Genomic DNA, 24,200 nt, shown 5'->3' with positions numbered 1-24,200 from the left:
TGATTTTGTTGTCAGCACATTCAACTATGTAAAGAAAAAAGTATTTAATAAGATCATTTCTTTCATTCAGATCTAGGATGTGTTGTTTAAGTGTTCCCTTTATTTTTTTGAGCAGTATATATGAAATAATGTAACCTCAAATCACAGCCTTGAGAGATTCCCAAAGGGTAGAGTCGTCAACATCCCCCGTGCCGTTAGCTCCGAGGGGGGGGGGCAATCTGTTCCTTCAAATACTGACAAAGTATCATCTTTCAACAAGTATGCGTCTAAGCGCCACGGTCGCAGACACATTGTCGAGTTTCAGCACCATGGACAACGGAGAGTGGTCCGTAATTAGAATCGGGTGATGGGTAACCGACGCAGCTGCTGAAATTTAGTTTGGAGTCCAACAAAAAATAGTAAATGATGGAATATGACTTATGAACTGACAAAGAAGGACCCACCCAACAGATGGGCATTAGTCTCCAAATATCGACAATGTTACGGGTTGTCATCAATGTATTTAGACTGGCATTTGATTGTTGAAGTGGCCTTGATAGCTGTTTAACTGTACATTAGATCCTCTTTTAGATAGTCACCTCCAACAATAACACTTATATCTGAGATATTTGGTATGGCCTTAAATATCGTTTGAAAAAATAATGGATCATCGAAGTTGGGTCCATATAAATTGACCAAGGTTATTGGTATCAAATTCAGTGTACCAGCCACAATAATATACTGACCATTTAGGATCTGAAATCGAGGATGAGTAAATAAAAGGAATGTTTTTCCTTATCAGGATTGCTACCCCTCTTGCTTTTGCATCAAAATTAGACTGGTATATCTGACCGATCCAGCCGACTCGTAGTTTTGGCCTAGCCAAGCGTTTTAATTTGTTTCTTGCGCCCAGTGATTTTTAAGATGAGACAAAACCTTAGCTCTTTTCACGACAAGACCTAAGCCATTACAGTTCCAAATGACTTTCTTTAATCCACCAGGTCTACTCTGTGCCTGGTCACTTTGGCATTTCTTATTTTAGAGCAAATTGTTGCTGTCATACAAAACCCAAACGAAAAACATCCCACCGTGTGGGAATTTGTCATGCCACCTGTACTAAAAGTAAACATGAAACACAGACCCCCCCCCCCCCCCCTCATTCTCTTACTGAGTGACTTCCAAAAATAAGCACTCCTTGACTAACACACAAACCTTAGTTCAGGCTTTATGTCTAGGCACCCTAACTCGGCATCTATAGGCTCTGCATATAAAAACTAATATTAAATAACACAACTCTCACATTGGGACTAAAACATGATAGGCTAAACAATGCTATATAAGCAATAACATCTCACCCATCATAAGTCCCAATTTCTGATCAAAAAGTCATCGATAGGAAATGCAAACACATTCCTGGCCTCTGTTTGGCCACTTAGCCGGTTGACACAGTAGTTCTGTATCCTCAGCCAGGGAGCTTGCTTGACAAGAACAGGTCAGCCTCTCTTGGGTTGTCAAACGTACGTGTTGATCCCTCGACTGTCACCTTAAACCGGGCTGGGAAGAGGAATCCATATCGCATGTTGGCCACCCTGCATTTCTCGCGCAACTCATCATACTCTTTCCGTTGTAGTTAAGGGGGAACTTTTGACTAGCCAGCTTGAGGATGAGAGAGCGCAATGAATGGCCATGGCGGTGCGCCCTTGGCCGGCTTCGTTGCCTGTGATCTGTGTGCGCGGTCGATCAGGATGGGTGTTTTGAAGTGTTCACTCTTCAGCAATGCTGGTATCGGCTCTGAAACAAATTCAATGGGTTTCCCTTTCTCAGTGTCCTCCTGGATCCCAAGTATTCGGATGTTATGGTGTCTTGTATGCGACTCGAGCATTTCCAGTCGGGCTTTCATGGTTTTGTTGTAAATTTTTTACGTGCACTGTTTCTCCATGCACCCTGCCCTTGGTTGCCTTCACAGTTTCAGTCAAAGTCCCAATACTCTGAGATATCAGCCAACCTTGTGTCCACCTTCTTGCTTAGTGAGTTTATAGCAGCCGGTAGGTCACTTGGGGTAGGTTCTGTTGGGAGCTATTGGGAGCTAGCATCTTCAGCTAACTCCTCGTGGGTCGACCATGTTGAAATCGGTTCATTGTCTGTCTCATCCAAATTCTTGTTTAGGGCCCCCTTTTTTTGGTGCCTTTTCCCTTTTGTCATATTGCCACAATGTTTGAAATTATAGGTGGTGAGAAATTAATATGAATTATTTCAAAATTGAGCAGAGCTCTAACAAAACACGTCTTTTCCATAGTTTGCTCTCTAGCACTTAATGCTAGAGAGGACAACACTTAATGTGTTAGGAAAAGTGTTAGTTATAAAATATTACATAACATTATATGTCTCAATTTTGCTGGACCCCAGGAAGAGTAGCTTCTGCTTGGCGACCCTTGATAAATACAAATAGGATGGCCACCATTACCGCCACTGCTAAAAAAAATAGGGGAATCAATGCAGTTGCTCTCTTTTCATCCGTTGCAGCTTTAGCCTCTAGTGTTTCCACTTAGTTAGCTCAGAGGACTAAAACAAAGTGTTCTATTATAAGGACACACCTCATCCTCTTTCTCTTGTTTTAATAGCATATGCAGAGCAATCTGAAATGGCTACATTATTTATTCACAGCAGGTAGTCTTGTCCACGTTAAGTGTAATAAGCTCCCCATGGACTGACAGTGTCGCTGAAATCCCTCTCTTCAATGAGAGCGACATTGGGGTACGTAATGCACTCGGGGAGTAGGCTCCGTTTTGAAGTTTGAATCAAAAGTTTGTTGGGACCAAGTAAGTATGTTGAGTCGGCAATGACCTCTGACAGTCCCAAGGCACAAAACATTCTGCAAGATGATATTATAATACAAATGTATCACCTTTGTGGTAAAGTTGTTTTCATTCTATTCTGCTCATGTCAAAGGCAGCATTTCCACTACTGGTGACTCTAGCGACGCCAAAGCGCCAGTGGTTATTGTTTCTGTCTCATAATTAGTCAGACTGCAGACGGACCATATTATTGTGTTTTGCTGGTGCATCGCTTAGATTGGTTTCCTGGGCCCCAGCGTCCCCTGCTCTTGGTGTTGCTGCCTGTATGGCGCTGGTGACCATTACTGTAATCAGCCTACTTTACGGGTTTGTAATGGTGCTAATTGAAGAGATTAATACAGCAGCAGCGGAGTAAGGGTGTCCTCTCCCCTTCCTCAGGCAGATGGTTTTGATGAGCACCCACTGTGAACCTTAAGTGTTTCTGCTGGGATTACAAACACTGGGGAGGGATCCCTGTTGTGAAAAGGGGGAAAAGAAAAGAGGAAGAGGGCTGGTAGCTTGGTGGGGGAGCAGGAGAGGGGACAAAGCAGAATCAAACAGGCCTCCATGTCCTCCCACATGCTTGTCTTTAGGCATTCTGTTCCCCAAAAGAGAATATGAGGCCCAGCACCTTTACCACCGTACATCGATCTGTGGTTCACTGCGTGTTGGGCACATATTTACTGTTTGGTCATTGACAGTTTTATTTAGTATTTTATTTTTTGCACCAAAACGTGTAGAACATAATGAAAGATGCAGGTGATGTTTCATAAACTAACAGGTGGAAAACTGCTATTTGTATCGTCAAGTTCCAGGCCTAAAGAACATCAAAGGGTTTTGGAATACTTCATAAAACTCAATAAAATTCTTAGAATAAGTAGTGTGGGGAAATATGTAGTTGGCTGTCTATTAATTTACTTGCCAAGTAAAAGTTGTAATGTAAGGGATTGTATTGCGGTCATGATGGTGATCTGAATGATCAAATAAGAACGCAACAAAGAAGCAACACCATATTCAAAGATGCAGCCCCCTTTTGTCCATTCTGTCCCCAACACCGCCACATAGGGAGCCCAGTGCAAACCATCTTTCTCATCCTCTTTTGTCTTAGTTGAAGACCAGCCGATGGTCTCTGCTTATGCATATCAATGGGGAGAGAGTCCTGTCCTCTTGTTTGTCTTTGCCAAAAGCTCTGGCTTTGCCTTGTGGCTCCCAGGGAACAGCTCCCTGCTCTCCTCGCTCGCCACAGTTCGGCCTCGGGGGCTCTGATTGTCATTCACAGCCAAAATGTGGGGGTATGCTAAGCTGGAGCGCAAATGTTTGCCAGGAAAGTGGTGGGTAGAATAGTGATGGCCGATGGGTCTGGAGTGTCTGTGATCAGAAGAGTTGTCCAGGGGATTTCTCCAGCCCTTGCCGTTTCTACTCTGCAGCTGGAGAGAGGAACGGAGAACAGAAAAGAAAGGGGGAGAGAGTGACTGAATGAACAGCATCTGGTGCTGGAGAGCTTGTGACTGTTTAACGGCAACCTTTTCTTCTCTTTGATTTCGCTCCAGCCAAGGATTACTAGTACTTGGCATTTAGAATGATTTGATCATTAATGTTTCTGTGTATGTTGCCCAAGCACTGTGATATCGAGTGCATGCTGGTCTCAGCCTTAACAGCAGGGAAGGGCTTTCTGTGTGTTTTATAAATTCTGTTAAGTTATTAAAATGTGTTATTACAGTGGATAATTCATTTTCAATCTATGTCCTTGTGTCAAATGACACCGCCTTAAAACATTTGTCACATTAAACAATTTTTTTCATTGTCTGCGTCTCTTAAACTGCTATTACCTTTAGTCACAGCCCTTTTGTTATTACTTAAACATTTACATTTTAACAGGGAAATCCCATTGAGACCAAGGCGTCTTTTGCATAGGGAGCCATGCATGTATACAAAATTCACATTTACAAATACAATGTAATATTAACATCCAATATTTGCAAGCAATTTAAGAAATGCAATCCCATTCTTCAACAAGGAGGTCCTCCGTTAACAACTTCCCCACTCCAGAGCATCAAGGTGCAGAGAGCTCTGCAGATCATTCTATCCACGGGTGCAAAAAAAAACTGAATGCAGATTTACCTAATTCCATCGAGATCAACGGGACCTCTAGAAAGATGTTGACCGGGGACATTTCTGTGGAATGTGGATTTGCACAAGGCGTTTGACACGGTTGAGCATAGTATCATGCGCTACAAGATAAAAGCCCTTGGTTTTAACCGCAGGACCAAATGGTGGATGTTAATGGAAAACATTAGTGCGAAAGGGATCAGCTGTGGAGTCCCGCAGAGGAGCATCCATGGTCCACTTCTCTTCCTACTGTACATTTAACGATAAAATCAGACTGCTCTCGTAATTTTTTTATTTTTATGCGGGTAACTACTCTACTAGTGTCCCATAAGAACAAAGCCTCGGTCACAGAGCTCCTTAGTGCAGAGCTATCCAATATCAGTAAATGCCTTTCAGATAACAAACTTTCTCTGCATCTTGGAAAAACAGAATCCATCTTATTTGGTTCCAGAGTAAAGCTTGCATGATCCCCTGATTTTAGTGCCAAAGTGGGCAACTCGGTGGTAACACCAAAAACTTCAGTCAGCGACCTTGGGTGTGAATTGGATAAGTACTTGACTGGTGAAACTATGCCCCTAAAGGTTTTAACAAAGATAAACCAAAGCATTTCATTCCTAGCTCAGACCTCAAAATATCTTGATAGTGACAAACTAAAGACTCTGGCAGGTGCGCTAGTTCAGTGACACTTTGATTATGCGTGCACATGCCTAAACATTTAAAGAATAAGCTATAGACCAGCTACAAAACATGCTCGTGAGAGTTGTACTTCAACTGTCCCCTCGTACTCATCTGGAGGTCAAGCATTTTAATCCGCTAGGTTGGCTCTCTGTACAGAAGTGTAATATTAATTCAACTTGGTCTGGTCCATGTAATTTTGGACCAGACTAAGGTACCTTTCAAATTATTTTACTTATTAGATATGTCCACCAATACAACACTAAAGCCAATGACTATTGCCTGTTAACATTTTTTTTTTTTAATTGTATCTGGTAAGAAGACCTTTTTATATATGGGTACTGTTTCACGCAACAAACTACCACAGCAACTCCAAGCCATGCCGACCATAACTTAATTTTAAAAGAATGTCAAAAGCTGGCTAATGATCGAGCAATAGAAAATGTTTATCTGAATGTAATGCTCTAGGTTATGACAACGTTGTCCTTTTTGTTTTGTGTAACCAAAGTATGCCTAGTTTGGAAACATCCACTAGAGATGTTTCCAGAGAATTTAATGTTAATTTCTCTTCCATAAACTGCCTCAAACATCGTTTTAGAGAATTTGTAAGTAAGTCCAACTGGCTTCACAACCGCAGACCACATGTATGGCGTGTGTGCGAGCGGTTTGCTCATGTCAACATTGTGAACAGTGCCCCATGCTGGGGTTATGGTATGGGCCGGCATAAGCTACGGGCAACAAACACAATTTAATTTCATCGATGGCAATTTGAATGCACAGAGGTACCGTGACAAGGTCTTGAGGCCCCTTGTCGTGCCTTTCACCTGCCGCCATCACCCCATGTTTCAGCATGATAATGCATGGCCCTATGTTGGAAGGATCTGTACACAATTCCTGGAAGCTGAAAATGTCCCAGTTCTTCCATGGCCTGCGTACTCACCAGACATGTCACCCATTGAGCATGTTTCATGCTCTGGATCGATGTGTACGACAGCGTGTTCCAGTTCCCAGCAACTTCGCACAGCCATTGACGAGGAATGCGACAACATTCCACAGGTCACAATCAACAGCCTGATCAACTTTATGCGAAGGAGATGTGTCGTGCAGCATGAGGCAAATGGTCACACTAGATACTGACTGGTTTTCTGATCCACACCCTTTTTGTTTTAAGGTATCTGTGACCAACAGATGCATATCTGTATTCCCAGTCGTGATTATGGCCTCATTCATTTTATTCAACTGACTGATTGCCTTTAAAGAACTGTAACTCAGTAAAATCTTTGAAATTGTCACGTTGGGTTTTTTATATTTTTGTGAAGTATATTTATAGTTTGCTATCCATGTGATCTGGTTTGGTGACTCGTGTATCTGGAATTTAACAATGAACTAAGTTTATGGCGGAAGTTTGCAAGAGGGCTTTATAAACAAAGAGAGCAGTGTATCAATCTATGATACTTAAGAGAGGGCCAGCCTGCTTTGTGATATAGGATGCAATGATGTGTACTCAACCTGTCCCCTGTAATAAAGGGAAATGTGCTGTGGTAAACTGCATCTAATGGTTTCAGTGTAGTGGCAGCTGCATTCATATAAATGGTGTCACTGTAGCCTAGCACTGGCAGGAAAGTTGACTGAATTATCTGTTTTCTCCTGTTCATGGAGAGGCATAGTCTATTTCTAAAGAAGCCTATTTTTATTCTCAACTTAACTGATTTATCCATATGCTTTTTAAAATAACTTTTCATCAATCCATATGCCCAGATATTTATGTATAATATGATAATCTGAGAACTTGTACCGTTTCTTTACATGTACCATTCTAAACATTCTACATAAAGTGGATTGGGCTACATGTTAAGAAATGGTACAAGTTGTGTGTGATTTTTATGTAATGTAGTATCTGGTGAAGTGAGACCCTAATCAAGCTGCTCTCAAAGTGAATACAGTTCTCTGGCAGACAGGGGGCAGCATTAGACAGCACTGTTATCAGAGTATGTGTCTAACTGGCCTTACTAGTAATGTGATGGGCTTTTTTAAAAAGTGAATTGTAATATCGCTTTGGTCAGCAGTGGTAATGGTAGGTTGCTTTGGTGAAAGCTGAGCTTGGCGATTGGAGTTTTAATGAGATTTGTAATTGGAATGCCCAGCAAAAGGCTGTAGTACATAGATGGCATAAAATCATCATGAATAGTTAATGCTGGTTCTATTTAGCCAGATATTGATAAAAAAGGAATCCCTCTTATGTTGATATTGATTTTAGGGCAGCTTCAGAGAGAATTGGTCAAGATGGTTGTTATATAGCAAACATAATTAGCCTAATTGCTCATTCAGATCTTTCCTAATTAGGGATGGGCATGAGTACTTGAACGGATGTCAAATTTCCATCTTTCACCAGAAATACTGTTAACATTTTTGGTGGATGTGCGTTGTGTGGCTGCCCGAACAGGCAAATGAAATTTTGTCTTGAAGACCTAGTTAATTTGCTTTGACTAGCATTCCATTTGTACATGTGCATTCGCGGGTCACAAAAAAAAGAAACCAAGCCAAGCATCACACAGTTCTTCTTCCTAAATTACTTTTCCCCCTCAGTCTCATATTCACTCAATTGCCTTCCAACTGCTCCCTACACACACGTGTGCAGAGTGCGCCCACAAGCTCCAGTTAGGCCTACAGAAATAAATGCCTATCAAAACGCATAACTAATGGTACACACAAGCTACATTCCTTGACAAATGACAGTTTTATCACATTCTAAATGGACTGGTTGGTTGAAGTAGGAAAATGTGTTCCAACAACGAGTTGCAGTTTTGAAATAATTGAGTCCTGTCCATTTTCCGCTGTGGCTACTTTGCTAACTGCTAGAGCCATTTAGAATTGGTTATCCTAGGCTATAACCCCCCTAAACATAGACCGCTTCCACACTGAAAATCCGCCAAAAACATTGGTTTGATAAAGACAGAGCGTATTTTCATCAGATTTATTAAGCATAGGCCAAAGAAAATGTCAAAGAACAGGCAGAATTTTCTAAATTGAACATCTGTATATCACCCTGTTTCAAATGATCATTCTTTTAGAGTTTAACTGGTCCAGATGTAAAATGTGCATCACAACTTTTCTTTTTTCATTTCATTTTTACTATAAAATAATTGTCTTGACTGTGAGGGCTGAGGAAATATGGGTGTCTTGTCTGCTAAATTAGCCTTATTTTGTTATGCGGTTACACATCCCTAGGCTTCTACAAGCAAGCGCCACTGCTGAGGTTACTGCCTTTTGAAGATTGCGTTGCGCCATCTTATTTAACCAGTTGATATTACGGTTTCAATAAATACATTTTTTTGGCACTTTTTTTATCGACTGACGTGTATACACTACATGACCAAAAGTATGTGGACACCTACTCATCTAACATCGCATTTAAATGTCATGGGCATAAATATGGAGTTGGTCCCCCTTTGCTGCTATAACAGCCTCCACTCTTCTGTGAAGGCTTTCCACTAGATGTTGGAACATTGCTGCGGGGACTTGCTTCCATTCAGCCACGAACATTTAGTGAGGTCGGGGTTCCAATTGTCGAAATCGGTGTGTAAGAACTTGACTGGCCTGCACAGAGCTCTGAATTCAACCCATCGAACACGTTTGGGATGTTCAACGAGCAGGTTTTCACATACCTTTGGTCACGTTGTGTATCTTAATTTTAGAAACTTTGTTGAAGCCATTTTCTTTGCATGTCACAGTTCTGTCAACTTTTTTGTTGGTTTTGAGGCTCGCCTTCCTGTTCTGTCTACTATGCATGTGTTAGAGGATGTGGATACGTTGTGGTAGGGAAACCCTTCATTAAAGCAGGAGATTGTAGTGCGTCTAGTAAAATCTGAGCTAATAAACGTATAGCTGCTCTGATAGAATAGGTTTTGGTTAAGGTGCTGTTTCTAGCTTGCAGCCATCAGGACCTCCTTTATGGGCATTAGTTTGTTGTTTCTCTAAGGCTGCCTTAACCTCTGACTGGAGACGCTTAATTACAGCTGGGCGCTAGTGTTTATGCCTGCCTGTCGGTCAGCGCTCAGAGGAGAAATCCCTGTAGCCCTCTGGTCAAACACAGATATTACACTCTGTAATAACACTGGCCACCCGGGCCTGACCCCACTCCACTTCATAAAGAAAAGCACTGTGCATGTGTGTGTTTGGGACTGGCGTCCTGCTTCAGAGAGGAGAGAATGAGGTTTGAATATCGTGATCCCATGTCAGCCACGCATTGTCTAAACTTTTACCAAGGCATTTTCAGGCTGGTCTGCTTCTTACCAAGTGACACAGACCTCAACACAGACACTCTCGTCTGCATAATTGTAGACTTTTATTCAACATAAAAAAAGCACTCCATCTATGGGCACGAGACCACCGTCTCGGCAAGGATACATCTCTCCCTCTGAGTGTTGGAGGGAGGATTTGGCTGTGTGTGGAGGGAGCTTTCCACCACAATGGCCAGTTTGCTCAGCATCAGTATCTACCCCCGCAGGGTAGTGCATTCTGCAGGGGTAATGCGCTAGAATCCAGCACTCAGCCGACACCTGCTTTGATCACCCACGCCTTGCGCACATCAGGCTGGCATTGGGCTTTAAACTAACAGGGCAGGGATGGCGGAGCATGGTGCTCGTGGGACGCTGCTAACTGTTTAAAAGCACGGAATGTTAAGTGCAGATACACCGGTCATGAATGGGAGAAGAGAAATACTGTTCATTTGAGAGTGTGGTTCTGTTGTTTCTGTGTATTAAGCAAGGCATCTGTGGAATGCAGATAACACAGGGCTTTTTCTCTCTGTCCAATGCCCTGTGCCCTCCCTCCATCTTTGTTATTCCCTGTGGTGCTATAGTGTGTGTGGCTGACTATCTGATATTTGCAGTTATTTTCTTCAGGATTTCCATTAAAAGTATTCATGTTTTAATCTTAAATGATAATTATTAAATCTATTTGCCATTTGTCTTTCCAGGTGAAAAGGAATGTTTCAGACCTGACAAACATCCCAGTGCGACACCAACAATGGGAGGGCTGGCCTGCTGCAGCATCTGACGATTCGGTAAGGAACAAAAACACATGTCTCTCAGGCTTGGACTTGGGAACACCACTCCATTTCCATGTTGTCTTTGGCCCTTATAGCTGCTGTTCACCAGCAGTCTTAGATAAATTAGGAAAATATGTTACCCATGTTTTCATTTACTGAATATATTTTGATTTAAGAAGGTTAAAGGCCCGGGTTAAAGTTTATTCCATGAAGGCTTGACAAAAGCCTATTATTTTACAATATGTAGTGAATCTCGGTTTGAGAGAAACTGTTAAATGTTTTCACTGCTGAAACCATCTGTCCAGTCTAAAAGTAAGATGTAGAAACTAATTAAGATGTCAGGACAGTCTGCAGGGTCCTTCTATCTGTGGACATTAAAGCTCAAATCAGTGAGTGTCACTGACCTCTCCCGCCCGGGGTCACGGTTCAGCCATTCAGCTAAATTTAGTCAAAGTGATCAGAAGCGGTCCTCAAACGAAGCCCTGATGAACTCCGACCCCCCCCCCCCCCCCCCGATTTTCTTTTGACAGCTTGTATGTTCCCATGCTAATTTTATGGATGATTGTGCAACTGGGTTGTTCCGTACACATTCTGTTGACTCTTCAACTTTTATCTTTGCTGTTGTTTTAAAGTATTACCTCTTATTACATTATTTGGTGGCATCCTCTTTACTACCCTGAACTGTTTTTTTTTTTCTTTGATCATGATTAAAATCTACAATGACATTTCTATTTTAGATGTGGTAGGACAGGGTGTGGTCACCTGGTGAGAACCTGTTCTCTAAATGTTGTGTGGTTCATATGGCAACCCTCTCTTTTCCCATCTACATCTACATTCAAATATTCACTTTGGCAAATTGAATTAACAATCCCTGCGTCTTTTGTTTTGTTTTTAAGTGGAGCTTTTATGTCTCGCTTGGTTGCTCTCTTGTCAAAGCAAATACGTACATTGCAACCGTTTATTTTCCTGAAAGGCTGAGACAAAAGGTTCTACTTCTTTTTTGTTCTAAATTGTTTGCTCTTTGTGTGCCTTAATGTAAAGCGCAGTGGCCAAAGTTAGCCTCTCAAACCACACACCCTATACAGCACTGATATGGATCTATTTAATTGTTATCCATCTCTTTCCTTAGACAGGCAATCTAGCCCAGAGATCAAGTCCAACCTGAAACCACAGTAAAGTGTACATTATCACTTCTCACCCACAGCCCTTTGGAACCCACAATATTCCGGAATATGAGGTGGGCTGCTTGTCAATGAGTCTTGGCTCGACCAAAGCTCTAAGGTGGCTTGGGGATGAATAGAAAGTGGCTTTAGGTCATAGCCATGTGCCTGGCCATAGCCTGGCTAAGGTGGCTCACTGCTCCCATGTTTCCTGGGAGGAGATATTAAAAGCATTGACTGCAATATTAGCCCTCTCCAGCCCAAACCCTTATTGAAATGTCTCTGAGCATTACAGAGAAAGCCCTTGCATGCCAGCCTGGCTGTTCCGTTGCATATCTCATTAACCCCGCCTCATCTCTGGGGATTTGTACCAATAAACATGGCAGCTAGGGTTTAAAATTAAATTTAAGGAGTCAGAATCGATGACTACTTAGCTCTGTTTTCATTAGTCTCAGCCTTTTTTCATTCAGAAATCTTTTTTTACAGTGTAATCATTTGTTGTTCAATTTAGGGATCAATATTGTTCCAACTTTGAGGTTTTATTGTCACCAGGCTGTTTTATAATTAAATACCCAACTTAAGCCATGTCAGAAATGATTGTCTACGTTCAAGTGAATGGGAAAAATAAAATAAAAATTCAGACACTGGTAAACGACACAAACATGCATACTGTTAGATAACAGGCCTTGTATTGGTGGTGCACAGTTTTGTACACTGCTGGAGCATCTCTGGAGTTAAAGATCAGTTCACAAGCTCAGCTGGGCACCACTTGTGCCAGCCACTCCAACACTCACTGCCTTTTGGCAACCAATTACCCAGACTCATTTTTATTTAAAGCCTTGCAGAGGTTGAAAATACAGTTTTCACATCCAAGGCTTAGATTTGTCTAATTAGAGATGAGCTAATTGATTAACTTATTTACCTACTGCTTATTTTATAATTGTGCTTTACACTCAGAAATCATCATCCTCAACTTTTTTTTTTTTTTTTTTGGTACAAGTGAAATGTGGTAGGCGCTTACCTGTGGAGAAACAAGTTTTTTGTTTTGGTACTTCACCTCCCTGATTCCGTGCCTTCATTATGTACTGCTCTACAAAGTGTTAGCCTACATCAAATTTAAATCGGAGCAGGAAGAAACACCTCTTGTTTTGGTTGGCAATGTGATTCAGTGAGGTAATTTCATACTAAAAATTAAAAGGATGTGAAAATATAAAAGGTGATAAAGGGAAATGCAAGCAACCTGGCCACAGAAACAAGAGGGTAATGCTCATTTGGCTGTGTAAGCCTATATCCATGATGCCTTAGATTATGATGAAGCTGATGCTTTAAAGCCCCCATGCAGTCTTGAAATTATTGTTTTTAAATCACTGTGTGTGTATTGAAAATAATAACTTTTTCAAATGTATTTCCCTGAGCCTCCTTTTGCCATTTGAAATGTTAAATAAAGGTTAAACTAGTCAAGTCAGTTAACAATTTCTTATTTACAATGACGGCCTACCACATCCAAACCCGGACGACTCTGGGCCAATTGTGTGACGCCTCCGCCCTATGAGACTCCCACTCACGGCTGGTTGTGATACAGCCTGGAATCGAACCAGGGTCTGTTGTGAAGCTTTTAGCACTGAGATGCAGTGCCTTAGACCGCTGTGCCACTCGGGAGCCCCTCCAGTGTCATCATGTGTTTACATTAACATCCCTGAATGGCGGATAGGATTGTCTAGAATCTAGAGCAGGGCTCTCCAACCCTGTTCCTGGAGAGCTACAGTCCTGTAGGTTTTCACGCCAACCCTAATCTTCCACACCTGATGTTGGAGTCCCCTGCTCTAGAGCGTACCCCTTGAAAGTTGGAGGATACATATGGAAATAAAAGATAACTGGTCATTGGTCAGAATAATTCTATCATATTTTGATGATCTGGGCCAAAAACATTTCACCTGAACAGACTGAAATTCCTGTCCTTTTTTTTTTTTTTTCCCAAACGACTCTTACACAAAAAGGGCATTATCATAATGTCACAATTTGAGTTTTTTCCGACCTCTGTGGAAATATCATTAAAGAGGGGCAGTGCAGTCAAAAGTTTGGGGTTAGCTGGGTTGAAAAAACAAAAGGCACATTGTGGAGAAACAGTTGTTGCTTGAGGTAATGGGCCATTGACTGACTCCCTTGGTGATTGATCTGTTGTGAGACTTTCTTATTACCACCACTTTCGTCTACTCCTTTGAGGAAACAAGCCGAGCCAGGCGGCAAGTATTCTGGCCATTCTGATTGACAGAGCGATCCTGCACCTGTGGGAGTGATTGACAGACAGTGAGACATCCTTATTAGACTCTGCTTTTTTCTCTTCCGCCATAATTGCTGACATTTATCCAGTGTTTCATGGTGTTTGCTAATGTATTAATGCAGTCACTCTGAGGGCTCTGAGCCCGGCTCCTCTCCCGGCTTTTAATGGATTCTCTGGTTGACAGCCCCTTGCAGGCTTATTGGGGCCTGCTTGTTGCCGTAGCGACAGGGCTCAGTGATAAGCCGAGAAAGAGCCCCCTGTGTGATTGCTGTCTTCAGGTAACATTCAGTGGGGCCAGACTCAGTGAGGAGGACATGCGCTGCATGAAAGAGAGACTGTGTAGGCTCAGCCTCTATCCATCTCCCTCTGACCAAATGCATTTGTTACTTTGAGGGCTTTAATGCATAAGTCGTCTCCCCCCCCCATCTCCAGAATGTTCCTCATTAGCTCGGTCACTTCTTGGATCCCCTGCTCTGTGAGCATAGTAGTAAAACGCCCCGCTGTTGATTTCAGCAGCAGACAGGCATGCATTTCCCTTCAACACTATGCCTCTCTGTGGAGAAGCCTATGTGAACTTCAAACACTTGGTGCAGGACCCCTGATCTTAATCAGGAGTGACATACTGTAAACAGGCAAGGAGGAACCTATAAGAGACCAACAGGTGTTTAGGGTGGTGCTTCTTTCTTCTGTCTTTATTTTCTCTTTCTCAGGCTCCGTTGTCCCCCTTTATCAAAGAGTTGTTGAACAAGGTGGTATTGGGGCTCTGGGTACTGTCAGTGCAGCTGTCAGTGATAATTATCTCACACTCACAGCCAGCGACCTAATCCAAACACTGCCCAGACAAAAAAGAAACAGGGAGAGCGGGAAAGAGAGAGGCGGCAAAGGGGGGCAGAGAGAGAATTATTTCCTGGCATCGCTCCCCAATGCTTAGAAGCTTCAGTGCAAGTGTTAATTAAAAGAATCCAAAAAAGAGGAGCTTGTTCTTTGTGTTGGGATGGAGGAGAAGGTCAGTGGGGGGGTTAACCTCTCCCCTGTGCCCTGCAGCGTTCCGCCACAGAGCCGGGAAGCTGCACTTGTCCCGCAGCATCAGTGGAAGGCACAGGGTTAAAGCTTGGCTTGGATGACCGCTCAACTTTATATTTCTGATTTTCAGCACATGTTGGCCCTCCCCTCAATGTCCCCCATTGACAAGGGAAGTGATCAACTTTATTTATACACATATTAGGGCCTTGGAGAAAACCTCTTATTGTCAAGGGGGTCCACTCAGCCGCCATTAAGATTCTCACGTTTGATTGCCACTCGATTGGAGAGGCAAGAGAAAAGAGCAAGACATTCCTTCACATCTCAAAGCCCTCATCTCTGTCCTGCTCAAGGGGTCAGCCTCTCAAACCCCTGTGTCGATAATTTTTTAACAGCACTTGGCTTTCTATGGAGCACTGTTTAGAAATGCTCTTTCAAACCAACAGTGTGGCAACCCGACTCAATTTATAGTCAAGGATATTTCCATTTGGTTTAATAAGATCAACTTGGCTAATGAGAAAATAGGAATTGTACCATTATACAATAATACTTAACCCGCTAAAGAATTAGTGTGGGAGTATTTTTGTTACATGAACAATGTCAGGCAATTCTGCTAAGTGTTCTTCCTAGGCGTTGCAGTGTTATTCAGTGCAAGTGTTAATGCTTTTAATTAACACTTGCACTTAGCTGTCCCAGCCATGGCAGCCTTGTCCTGCCTCTTTTTATTAATATTTTTTATTTTAAAGTACATTTGCTTTAAGTTAGTTGTGAAAGACAAACACAATCTGTCGTGTCTGTGTGGGCAGCGGAACTAACGAGGCCAAATGGGAAGACCATGACAAGAAGATGGTAACATGACTTCACGGACTCTGCTGTTTCTGCTGCATGTCTTTCCTGCATCTTCCCCTGGCCCTGTGCTGCACAGCAGGGAAATAGCTATGGGCCACAGCAGGATATTGCTCATGCTTTATTTGTCCAGGGAATACTGTTTTTCTGCTGTTTTTCCTCAACTGTTGGGCAAGTGGTAATTTGACTTACAATGGTCAAGATACAACCTTATTTCTAGCACCAGCAGTAATTTAACAATGGGCTCAAATGAGAATGATGGCTCTCTATATTTGGATATGTTATGTTTTTATCAGCCAGCAAATCATGTGCCCAACGAGGACTAGCAGTTACGCTATTCTCTGGCTGAATTACTTTAAAAGAGATGTGGAAAACTCCAGCAGTCACTCTGCTTTTGAAACTCAATTGCCATTACATGTAATCGGGTCCTGATTCAACAATTACCAACTGGTTTTGTTGGCTAGAGGACCTGACAATAGCAAAGATTGCCACCCCCTGCTGTTGACGGCCAGGGACTTTCCCTTTTGTCTGTCCGTGTCAATCACGGCATTAGGGTTAAATCTCCAGTTAATGCCACTATAGCACTTGTTTGCAATAAACATAAGGTTGTTTTCTCAAATGATGAACCAGTAGGTAAATTACATTTTTACTGTATTATTTGAACTGTAGTGGATGAGTTGGCTTGCTAACGTTGATTATGAACGGACTAAAATAGTGTTTTTAAGTATAGATTATTTCTGCTAGGTTTTGACAATAATGCTTTTGTTCATTTGCCGCTTGGCTTCAGTGGGCAATGTAGGATGTTGTGGTCAGGTTCAGATCATCTGCCCCTAGACTGTCATACTTAAAATGAAAGCCTTTTAAGACATGCAGTATCGATTTAACACTGATCATCCCTTACACTCTCAGGGAGAGCAGGTTAGTGAGTAGCACAGGTAGAAAGATGGGTACTGGGGCCCCATCACTTTCCATGGCCCCTGCCTCTATCTTTACCCTATCCCATTGGGTTCAGCCATATAGAAAGTCTTTAATGAGTCCCTCCAGTGCTGCGGTTGGTGACATTTCCAGTCTTTAATTAGAAGGTTGTCCATAAACCATGCCTGTACATTTTATTCTGGCCTTCCTCATAAATGTTTTGTTCTAATCCTATCAGTAAATCGGAATGGTTTATCTGTGAATGCTAAACCTTTTTATTTTATTTTTTTAACCTTTATTTAACCAGGAAGGACTCATTGAGATTTAAAATCTCTTTTTCAAGAGCGTCCTGGCCAAGATGGGCAGAACCAAGTCATTACAAAAATTACAGACAAACAACATGAAAAACTACAAATAATCTAGTAAAAACCATAGAATTCACAAGAGCATAACAAAATCAAAAACGGCTAATTAAAAACATTGACAGGTCAGGGAATCAGTCTCGAGATCATTCATCAGTGATTTAAAAATGCCAATCTGGACAAGTTCTTCCAGTTTAAGAGTATTTTGTAAGGCGTTCCAACTTGGATCTGTTTCTGCCTTTACGCCTCCTTATAGAAGGTTAATGCATTGTAAGTTTATTCAGATTTTATTGTATTGTAAAAAAAAAAAAAAAAAAATATGTTTCTGTCCCCAGATGACACTAGCTGCCTCTGGAATCAGCTACCCCTGCCATCACCTCAGTGTGTGTCGAAGGTCCTCACCAGCCAACAACCAGGAGCCCACAGAAGAGGTAGAGCAACACACACAGTACATTTGGCTTTGTTTTACATTTTTCATTGTGTTTGATAGGTCAACAATACTGAAGCGAATATGTTTGAACAGTGCGCAGATGTCCACATGGTAAGCGACAGCGAGGGGGATGACTTTGAGGATGCGTCTGAATTTGGAGTGGACGAATCAGAGATGTTCGGTATGGGGTCTTCTACAGGCTGTCGGAAAGCTGCCTTGAGTACGTACCTCACTTAGCATGATGCTACCACTCGATTCAAAAAGGTTGATTTGGTATTTAATTGTTATCAAGCTAATGCGTTTTTCTCTGCAGTGCCAGAGAATAGTGAGAATGAAAGTGATGCCTTACTGCACTTTACTGCTGAATTTTCAACAAGGTACGTATTAAGTATTGTTTTAAGGGGCCTGTGCTTCTCAAATGATGTGGAAGATCCTTGCATTCTTTTTTACGGGTCAATCTCCTTTGTGTGTGTGTGTTGCAGGTATGGAGAATGTCATCCAGTGTTCTTCATTGGTACTTTGGAGGCAGCATCACAAGAGGCCTTCTATGGCAAAGCCAGAGATGTAAGTAACAGTAGAGGAGCTGGTCTCAGTAGTATAATTTACAGGTTAACAGGACATGATACTAGGTGCCTTCAGAAAGTGTTCATACCCCTTGACTTATTCCACATTTTGTTGTTACAGCCTGAATTCAAATGTATTCAATATATTTTTTTATCGCCCATCTACACACAGTACCCCATAATAAAAGTGAAAACATGTTTTTAGACAATTTTGCGAATTTATTGAAAATGAAATACCGAAATATAGCATTTACATAAATATTGACACCCGAATCAATACTTTTGGTGGCTTTAGTTTATTTTTTTTACCCCTTTTTTCTCACCAATTTCGTGATATCCAATTGGTAGTTAGTCTTGTCCCATCGCTGCAACTCCCGTACGGGCTAGTAGAGGCGAAGGTCGAGAGCCATGCGACCTCCAAAACACGACCCTGCCAAGCCGCACTGCTCGCTTAGCCCTGAAGCCAGCCGCACTAATATGTCGGAGGAAACCCCGTACAACTGGCGAATGAAGTTGGCGTGCTGCGCCCGGCCTGCCACAAGGAGATGCTAGAGCGCGATGGGACAAGGACATCCCGGCCGGCCAAACCCTCCCCTAACCTGGATGACGCTGGGCCAATTGTGTGCCACTTCTTGGGTCTCCCGGTCACGGCCGGCTGCGACACAGCCTGGATCGAACCTGGGTCTGTAGTGACGCCTCAAGCACTGCGATGCAGTGCCTTAGACCGCTGCACCACTTGGGAGGCCGCGATTACAGCTTTGAGTCGTCTTTAGTATTTCTGAATCAGCTTTGCACATCTGGATTTGGGGATTTTCTCCCATTCTTCCTTGCAGATTTTCTCAAGCTCTGTTAAGTTAGATGGTGAGTGCCGGTGAACAGCAATATTCAAGTCTTTCCACAGATTTTGAATGGGATTTAAGTCTGGGCTTTGGTTGGGACACTCAAGAACCTTCACATCCTTGTTCTGAAGCCATTCCAGCATTGCTTTGGCTGTATGCATTGTCCTGTTGTCTCCCCAGTCTAAAGTTGTTTGCACTCTGAAGCAGGTTCTCATCAAGGATTTGCCTGTATTTGGCTCCATTGATTGTTCCCTCTATCCTTACCTCTCTGCTGCTGAAAAGCATCCCCATAGCATGATGCTGCCACCACCGTGCTTTACGGTAGGAATGTTGTTAGACGGGTGATGAGCTGTGCCTGATTTTCTCCAGACAGCGCTTTGTGTTCAGGCCAAAGAGTTCAGTTTGTCTCATCAGACCACAAAATCTTTTTCCTTGTGATCTGAGTCTTTCACATGCATTTTTGGAAATGCCAAGCGTGCTGTCGTGTGCCTTTTTTCTCAGCAGTGGCTTCCATCTTGGTCACCTCCCTGACCAAGGTCCTTCTTGCCCGGTTGCTCAGTTTGGTCAGACGGCCAGCTCTAGGCAGAGTCTGGATAGTTCCATGTTTTGTACATTTATTTCACAATGGTGGGGGCCACTTTTCAACACTCCTTCCCCAGATATACAGTATCAGTCAAAAGTTTGGACACACCTGCTCATTCAATGGTTTTTCTTTATTTTTAGTATTTTCTACATTGTAGAATAATAGTGAAGACATCAAAACTGAAATAACACACATGGAATCATGTAGTAACCACAAATGTTTAAACAAATCAAAATATATTTGAGATTCTTCAAAGTAGCCACCCTTTGCCTCGACAGCTTTGCACATTCTTGACATTCTCTCAACGAGCTTCATGAGGTAGTCACCTGGAATGCATTTCAATTAACAGGTGTGCCTTGTTAAAAGTTCATTTGTGGAATTGATTTCCTTAATGCATTTCAGCCAATCACTTGTTGTGACAAGGTTGGGGTGGTATACAGAAGATGGCCTTATTTGGTAAAAGACCAAGTCCATACTACAGTATGGCAAGAACAGCTCAAATAAGCAAAGAGAAACGAAGGTTCATTACTTTAAGACATGAAGGTCAGTCAGTCGTGAAAATTTCAATGGCTGCATTTCAAACTCATAAAAGACACACCCTCGTCCACTTACCCTCGCCTTATGCCCTTGGGGGAATCCCCGCGGCCATATTTGTCGTCGGTCCAAATGATTAGCCAAGCAAGGGAATGGAGTTTTTGTAATGGAGTTTGCGAGTGTACAATTTATGTTAACTTCAGGGCCTGAAACTCCCCATAATTCAATTCGCAATGATTGTACACGCGCTAAGAAAAGTCTGCCAAAACTTAAACCGTCAATATGGAGCCAACATACAAGTGTAAGTAAAACGAATGTAAGTAAGTTGGAAATTGTGCTACTAATGCACAAACACGTCTCGTAAAAGTAATAATGTTTTTGTTTGATTGGCTTTTGGAAATTGTAGAAATAAAACATTTTCCTTCAGTTAGCACTTAAAAAAAAAAAAGATTAATTCCTTCCTCCCTCGCCCTGCAAGTGTGAACTCGTCAGACGTCATGATGTGTCATCAAAAGTGTTTCCACTTGAAGAAACTTTCTAAGTTATTGGCTGCATTCCAGTCACAAAAACCATCAAGCCCTCTGATGAAACTGGCTCTCATGAGGACCGCCACAGGAAAGGAAGACCCAGAGCTCTGTTGCAGAGCTAACAATTTCTTAGTTACCAGTCTCAGAAATTGGAGCCCAAATAAATGCTTCACAGGGTTAAAGTAACAGACACATTTCAACATCAACTGTTTAGAGGAGACTGCGTGAATCAGGCCTTCATTTTTATTTTTTTTTTATTTAACCTTAATTTAACTAGGTAAGTCCGTTAAGAACAAATTATTTACAATGATGGCCTACACTGGCCAAACCCAGATGACGCTGCCCTATGGGACTCCCAATCCTGGCCGGTTGCGATACAGCCTGGATTCGAACCAGGGCGTCTGTAGTTAGGCCTCAAGCACAGAGATGCAGTGCCTTAGACCGCTGCGCCATTCAGGAGCACTTTCATGGTTGAATTGCTGCAAAGAAACCACTAAAGGACCCAAGTAAGAAAAAGACACTTGGGCCAAGAAACACCAGCGATGAACATTAGACTGGTGGAAATCATTCCAGGTGAAGCTGGTTGAGAGAATGCCAAGTGTGCAAAGCTGTCATCAAGGCAAAGCGTGGCTACTTTGAAATAATATTTTGATTTAACACTTTTTTTTGGTTACAACATGATTGATAATGTGTTATTTCATAGTTTTGATGTCTTTGCCATTATTGTACAATGTAGAAAATAGTAAAAATAAAGAAAAACCCTTCAATGAGTAGGTGTGTCCAAACTTTTGACTTGTACTGTATGCCTAATCACAATTCTATCTCTGAGATCTACAGACATCCCTGGATTTCATGGTATAGTTTCTGCTCTGAAATGTACTGTCAAATGTGGGACCTTATATAGACAGGTGTTTCTTTCTAAATCATGTCCAAACAATTGAATTGGCCACAGGTGGACTCCAATCAAGTTGTAGTGACATCTCAAGCATGATCAAGGAAATTGGATGCACAATTTGGAGTGTCATAGCAAAGGGGTATGAATACTTCTGTAAATTATGTATTTCATTTTCAATAAATGTACTAACATTTATAAAAACAGTTTTTCACTTTGTCATTATGGGGTATTGTGTGTGTTGAATTCGGGTTGCAACACAACCAAGTGGAATAAGTCAAGGAGTGGGAATACTTTTTGAAGGCACTGTAAATGATTTTTTTTTCTTTTTCTTTTTTACATCTAAAGGTGGGAGTGCTTGTTTAAAAAGAGACACCATTTGATTCCTCTCATAAACCTCATTACATTTTCATCATGACAGCTGCCGCTTTTATTTTTAGCCCACAATTCTTCTTCATTTTTCTGCTTTGTCCTTTTAAGGAGGGTTGTATCAACTGACAGCTTGTGTGGATTACTGTCTTATTAGAATGGGAGAATACAGCAAGATGTTTGGGGGGTTTTAGACCATGAGGCAGAGGCTCGGCTTGCCTCCCAGCTGATATCCTCTTCCCTAAGCCAGCTCAGTATGGCCCCCTCTCCGTTGATCTCTCTGTGGTGCAGCTGGAGACTGTACATTGTGTCAATGAAAATAAACCAATATGAAGGGACACATGCAGCTGACCCCCTACTCTCTCTCTGTAGCCCTGGAGGAGATGAGACTGGAGAAACACACATCTGACTCACTGATGTGACCATTGGGTGTCAACTTCCGAAACACCCCTCTGCAACCAGCACCACCTCCCTCTTCCCTCTTGAAGAAATTGGTCTAAATCTCTCCTCTCTTGTCATCGCAACTAGCTGTTCATTTAGTGGATATTGGTATGATGCAGGTTTCAGGGGAAGGAGGGACCAGGGAGAGATTTTGCAGAGGAATCTGTCTCACTCAATGTCTGATGGGCTAATCACTAAGTAAAACACTACATTTGATGAAGCGTTTCTGTAGGGAGCGATGCGCCTCAATCCAGCCTTAATGAAAATGCTTTGGGCCCCTGAGCCCTCCAGAGGATCAGCAGTAAGGCCCTTCAGACAGGCCACCCATCACTGCCAAGGCTCCCCTCAAATCCCCTTAACGGTGCGGTTAATCGGAGTAACCCTGCTCTCTCACTCACACAAAGACACACATCAAAATTCATAGCAGTGCCGGGGTGAGGGTTTTATCACACTCGAGTATCCGCTTAAATCCCCCGTAGTTCAGCAAAAGAGCAATGAGAGGGAGAGAGGAGAAATCAATACCACGGGTAGGGAATGGATAAACACATTTTCATCCATCTCTCCCTGCACTAGTGAAAGTGATCTCATTTTAATGTCTTAATGTTTTTATTTGTTTCTACTAGAACAGTTCCAGTCAGGTGAACTGAAGCCCAGCTGAATATTTTGACTATAGTTTCATGAGTATAAAGACTGAGGTTTATTATGTTAAGGTGCAATATGTATAGATCTTTCTGCCATTACCTGGTTGCAACAATTCGAATAGTTCACCTAATTTCAGCTTATGTGACAAAACAATGTATAGTGTTGAGAATCGTTGTACCATCTAAACCACTGTCAAATATATTTTATTTTCAGCTGTTTTGAAGCTGGTGTACAAAAGTAAAAGATGCAAGAACTTAACTGAAGAACAGGGAGCATAGAATAGCGTACCTAGAGAAGATCTACCGCGTCTTAGACTCACATGTCTATAACTCACATTTATATGTACATTTGGTTAGGTCGCCCACAAAGTGACATATTGTAGCTTTAAATTCTATTTGACAATTGTGTGCTATTTTGTCTTCACAACATTTTTTGACTGGGTTATGGCACCTCAAAAAAATGAAATCAGAACTGGTTACTATTAATACAAAATGTGTTTTTCAATCGTTTCAATCATGTACCTACCATCTGTTAAAGCATTGATCTGAATGTGTGTTCTCTGTGTGTGTGTGTGGCAGGGGAGCAGTAATTTGAGGTCTTCATTTTGAAGTGTTTGTTTTTCTTCGGGCTACTGTGGATGATCACTTTCCCCTGGCTTCTCTGCTCCCCAACACTGGCTATAATTAAAAACGTTCTCCCACAACACAAACACATAAACTAAATGAGACTAATGAAAACGGATGGCTGGCACAAATGACATATGGTAGTGTGTTTATCAGGGGCCACGTTTATCAAGCAGGTGTATTTTCACATTGTCCTCTAATGACCCGTACAACAAACTTTTTGTAGAACAAAACAAATGCTTGTATTTTTCACTGGAGTCGTGCTGCATTTCACCTTCTGTGTCTCGGTAGTGTGGTTAAAGATGAGATGAGTTCAACATTTCACCAACTTTGCGAGTCGTTTTATTCTGACTGGTCTACTGCATCTTTCGGTTGTCATTCTATTCATCCCCCAGTGGCACACCTGTGTAGAAGAATTCCTGCTCATGTTGCAGATAATCATACGGTCCAGGCTGGACACAAAGACCATCCGGATGTGAGCTGAGCCCATTCTGCTTCCCCAGCTCCTGGCCAACGGCTACCTGGT

General features: G+C 42.2%; 1 protein-coding gene across 1 annotated transcript in view; it reads left to right on the top strand.

The window, feature by feature from the left end:
* faf1 (Fas (TNFRSF6) associated factor 1) overlaps positions 1 to 24,200 on the top strand; it is a 100,373-nt gene that overhangs the window by 31,296 nt on the left and 44,877 nt on the right. Inside the window, exons 8-12 of the mRNA XM_029707252.1 lie at positions 10,576 to 10,662; positions 17,567 to 17,662; positions 17,755 to 17,881; positions 17,975 to 18,038; positions 18,144 to 18,225. Of these exons, the coding sequence (XP_029563112.1) occupies positions 10,576 to 10,662; positions 17,567 to 17,662; positions 17,755 to 17,881; positions 17,975 to 18,038; positions 18,144 to 18,225 (456 nt within the window). The remainder of the gene's footprint in view (positions 1 to 10,575; positions 10,663 to 17,566; positions 17,663 to 17,754; positions 17,882 to 17,974; positions 18,039 to 18,143; positions 18,226 to 24,200) is intronic.

Source organism: Salmo trutta, chromosome 22, assembly GCF_901001165.1.
Source record: "Salmo trutta chromosome 22, fSalTru1.1, whole genome shotgun sequence".
NCBI classification, from domain to species: Eukaryota; Metazoa; Chordata; class Actinopteri; order Salmoniformes; family Salmonidae; genus Salmo; species Salmo trutta.
This window is presented reverse-complemented; position numbering and strand designations above follow the sequence as displayed.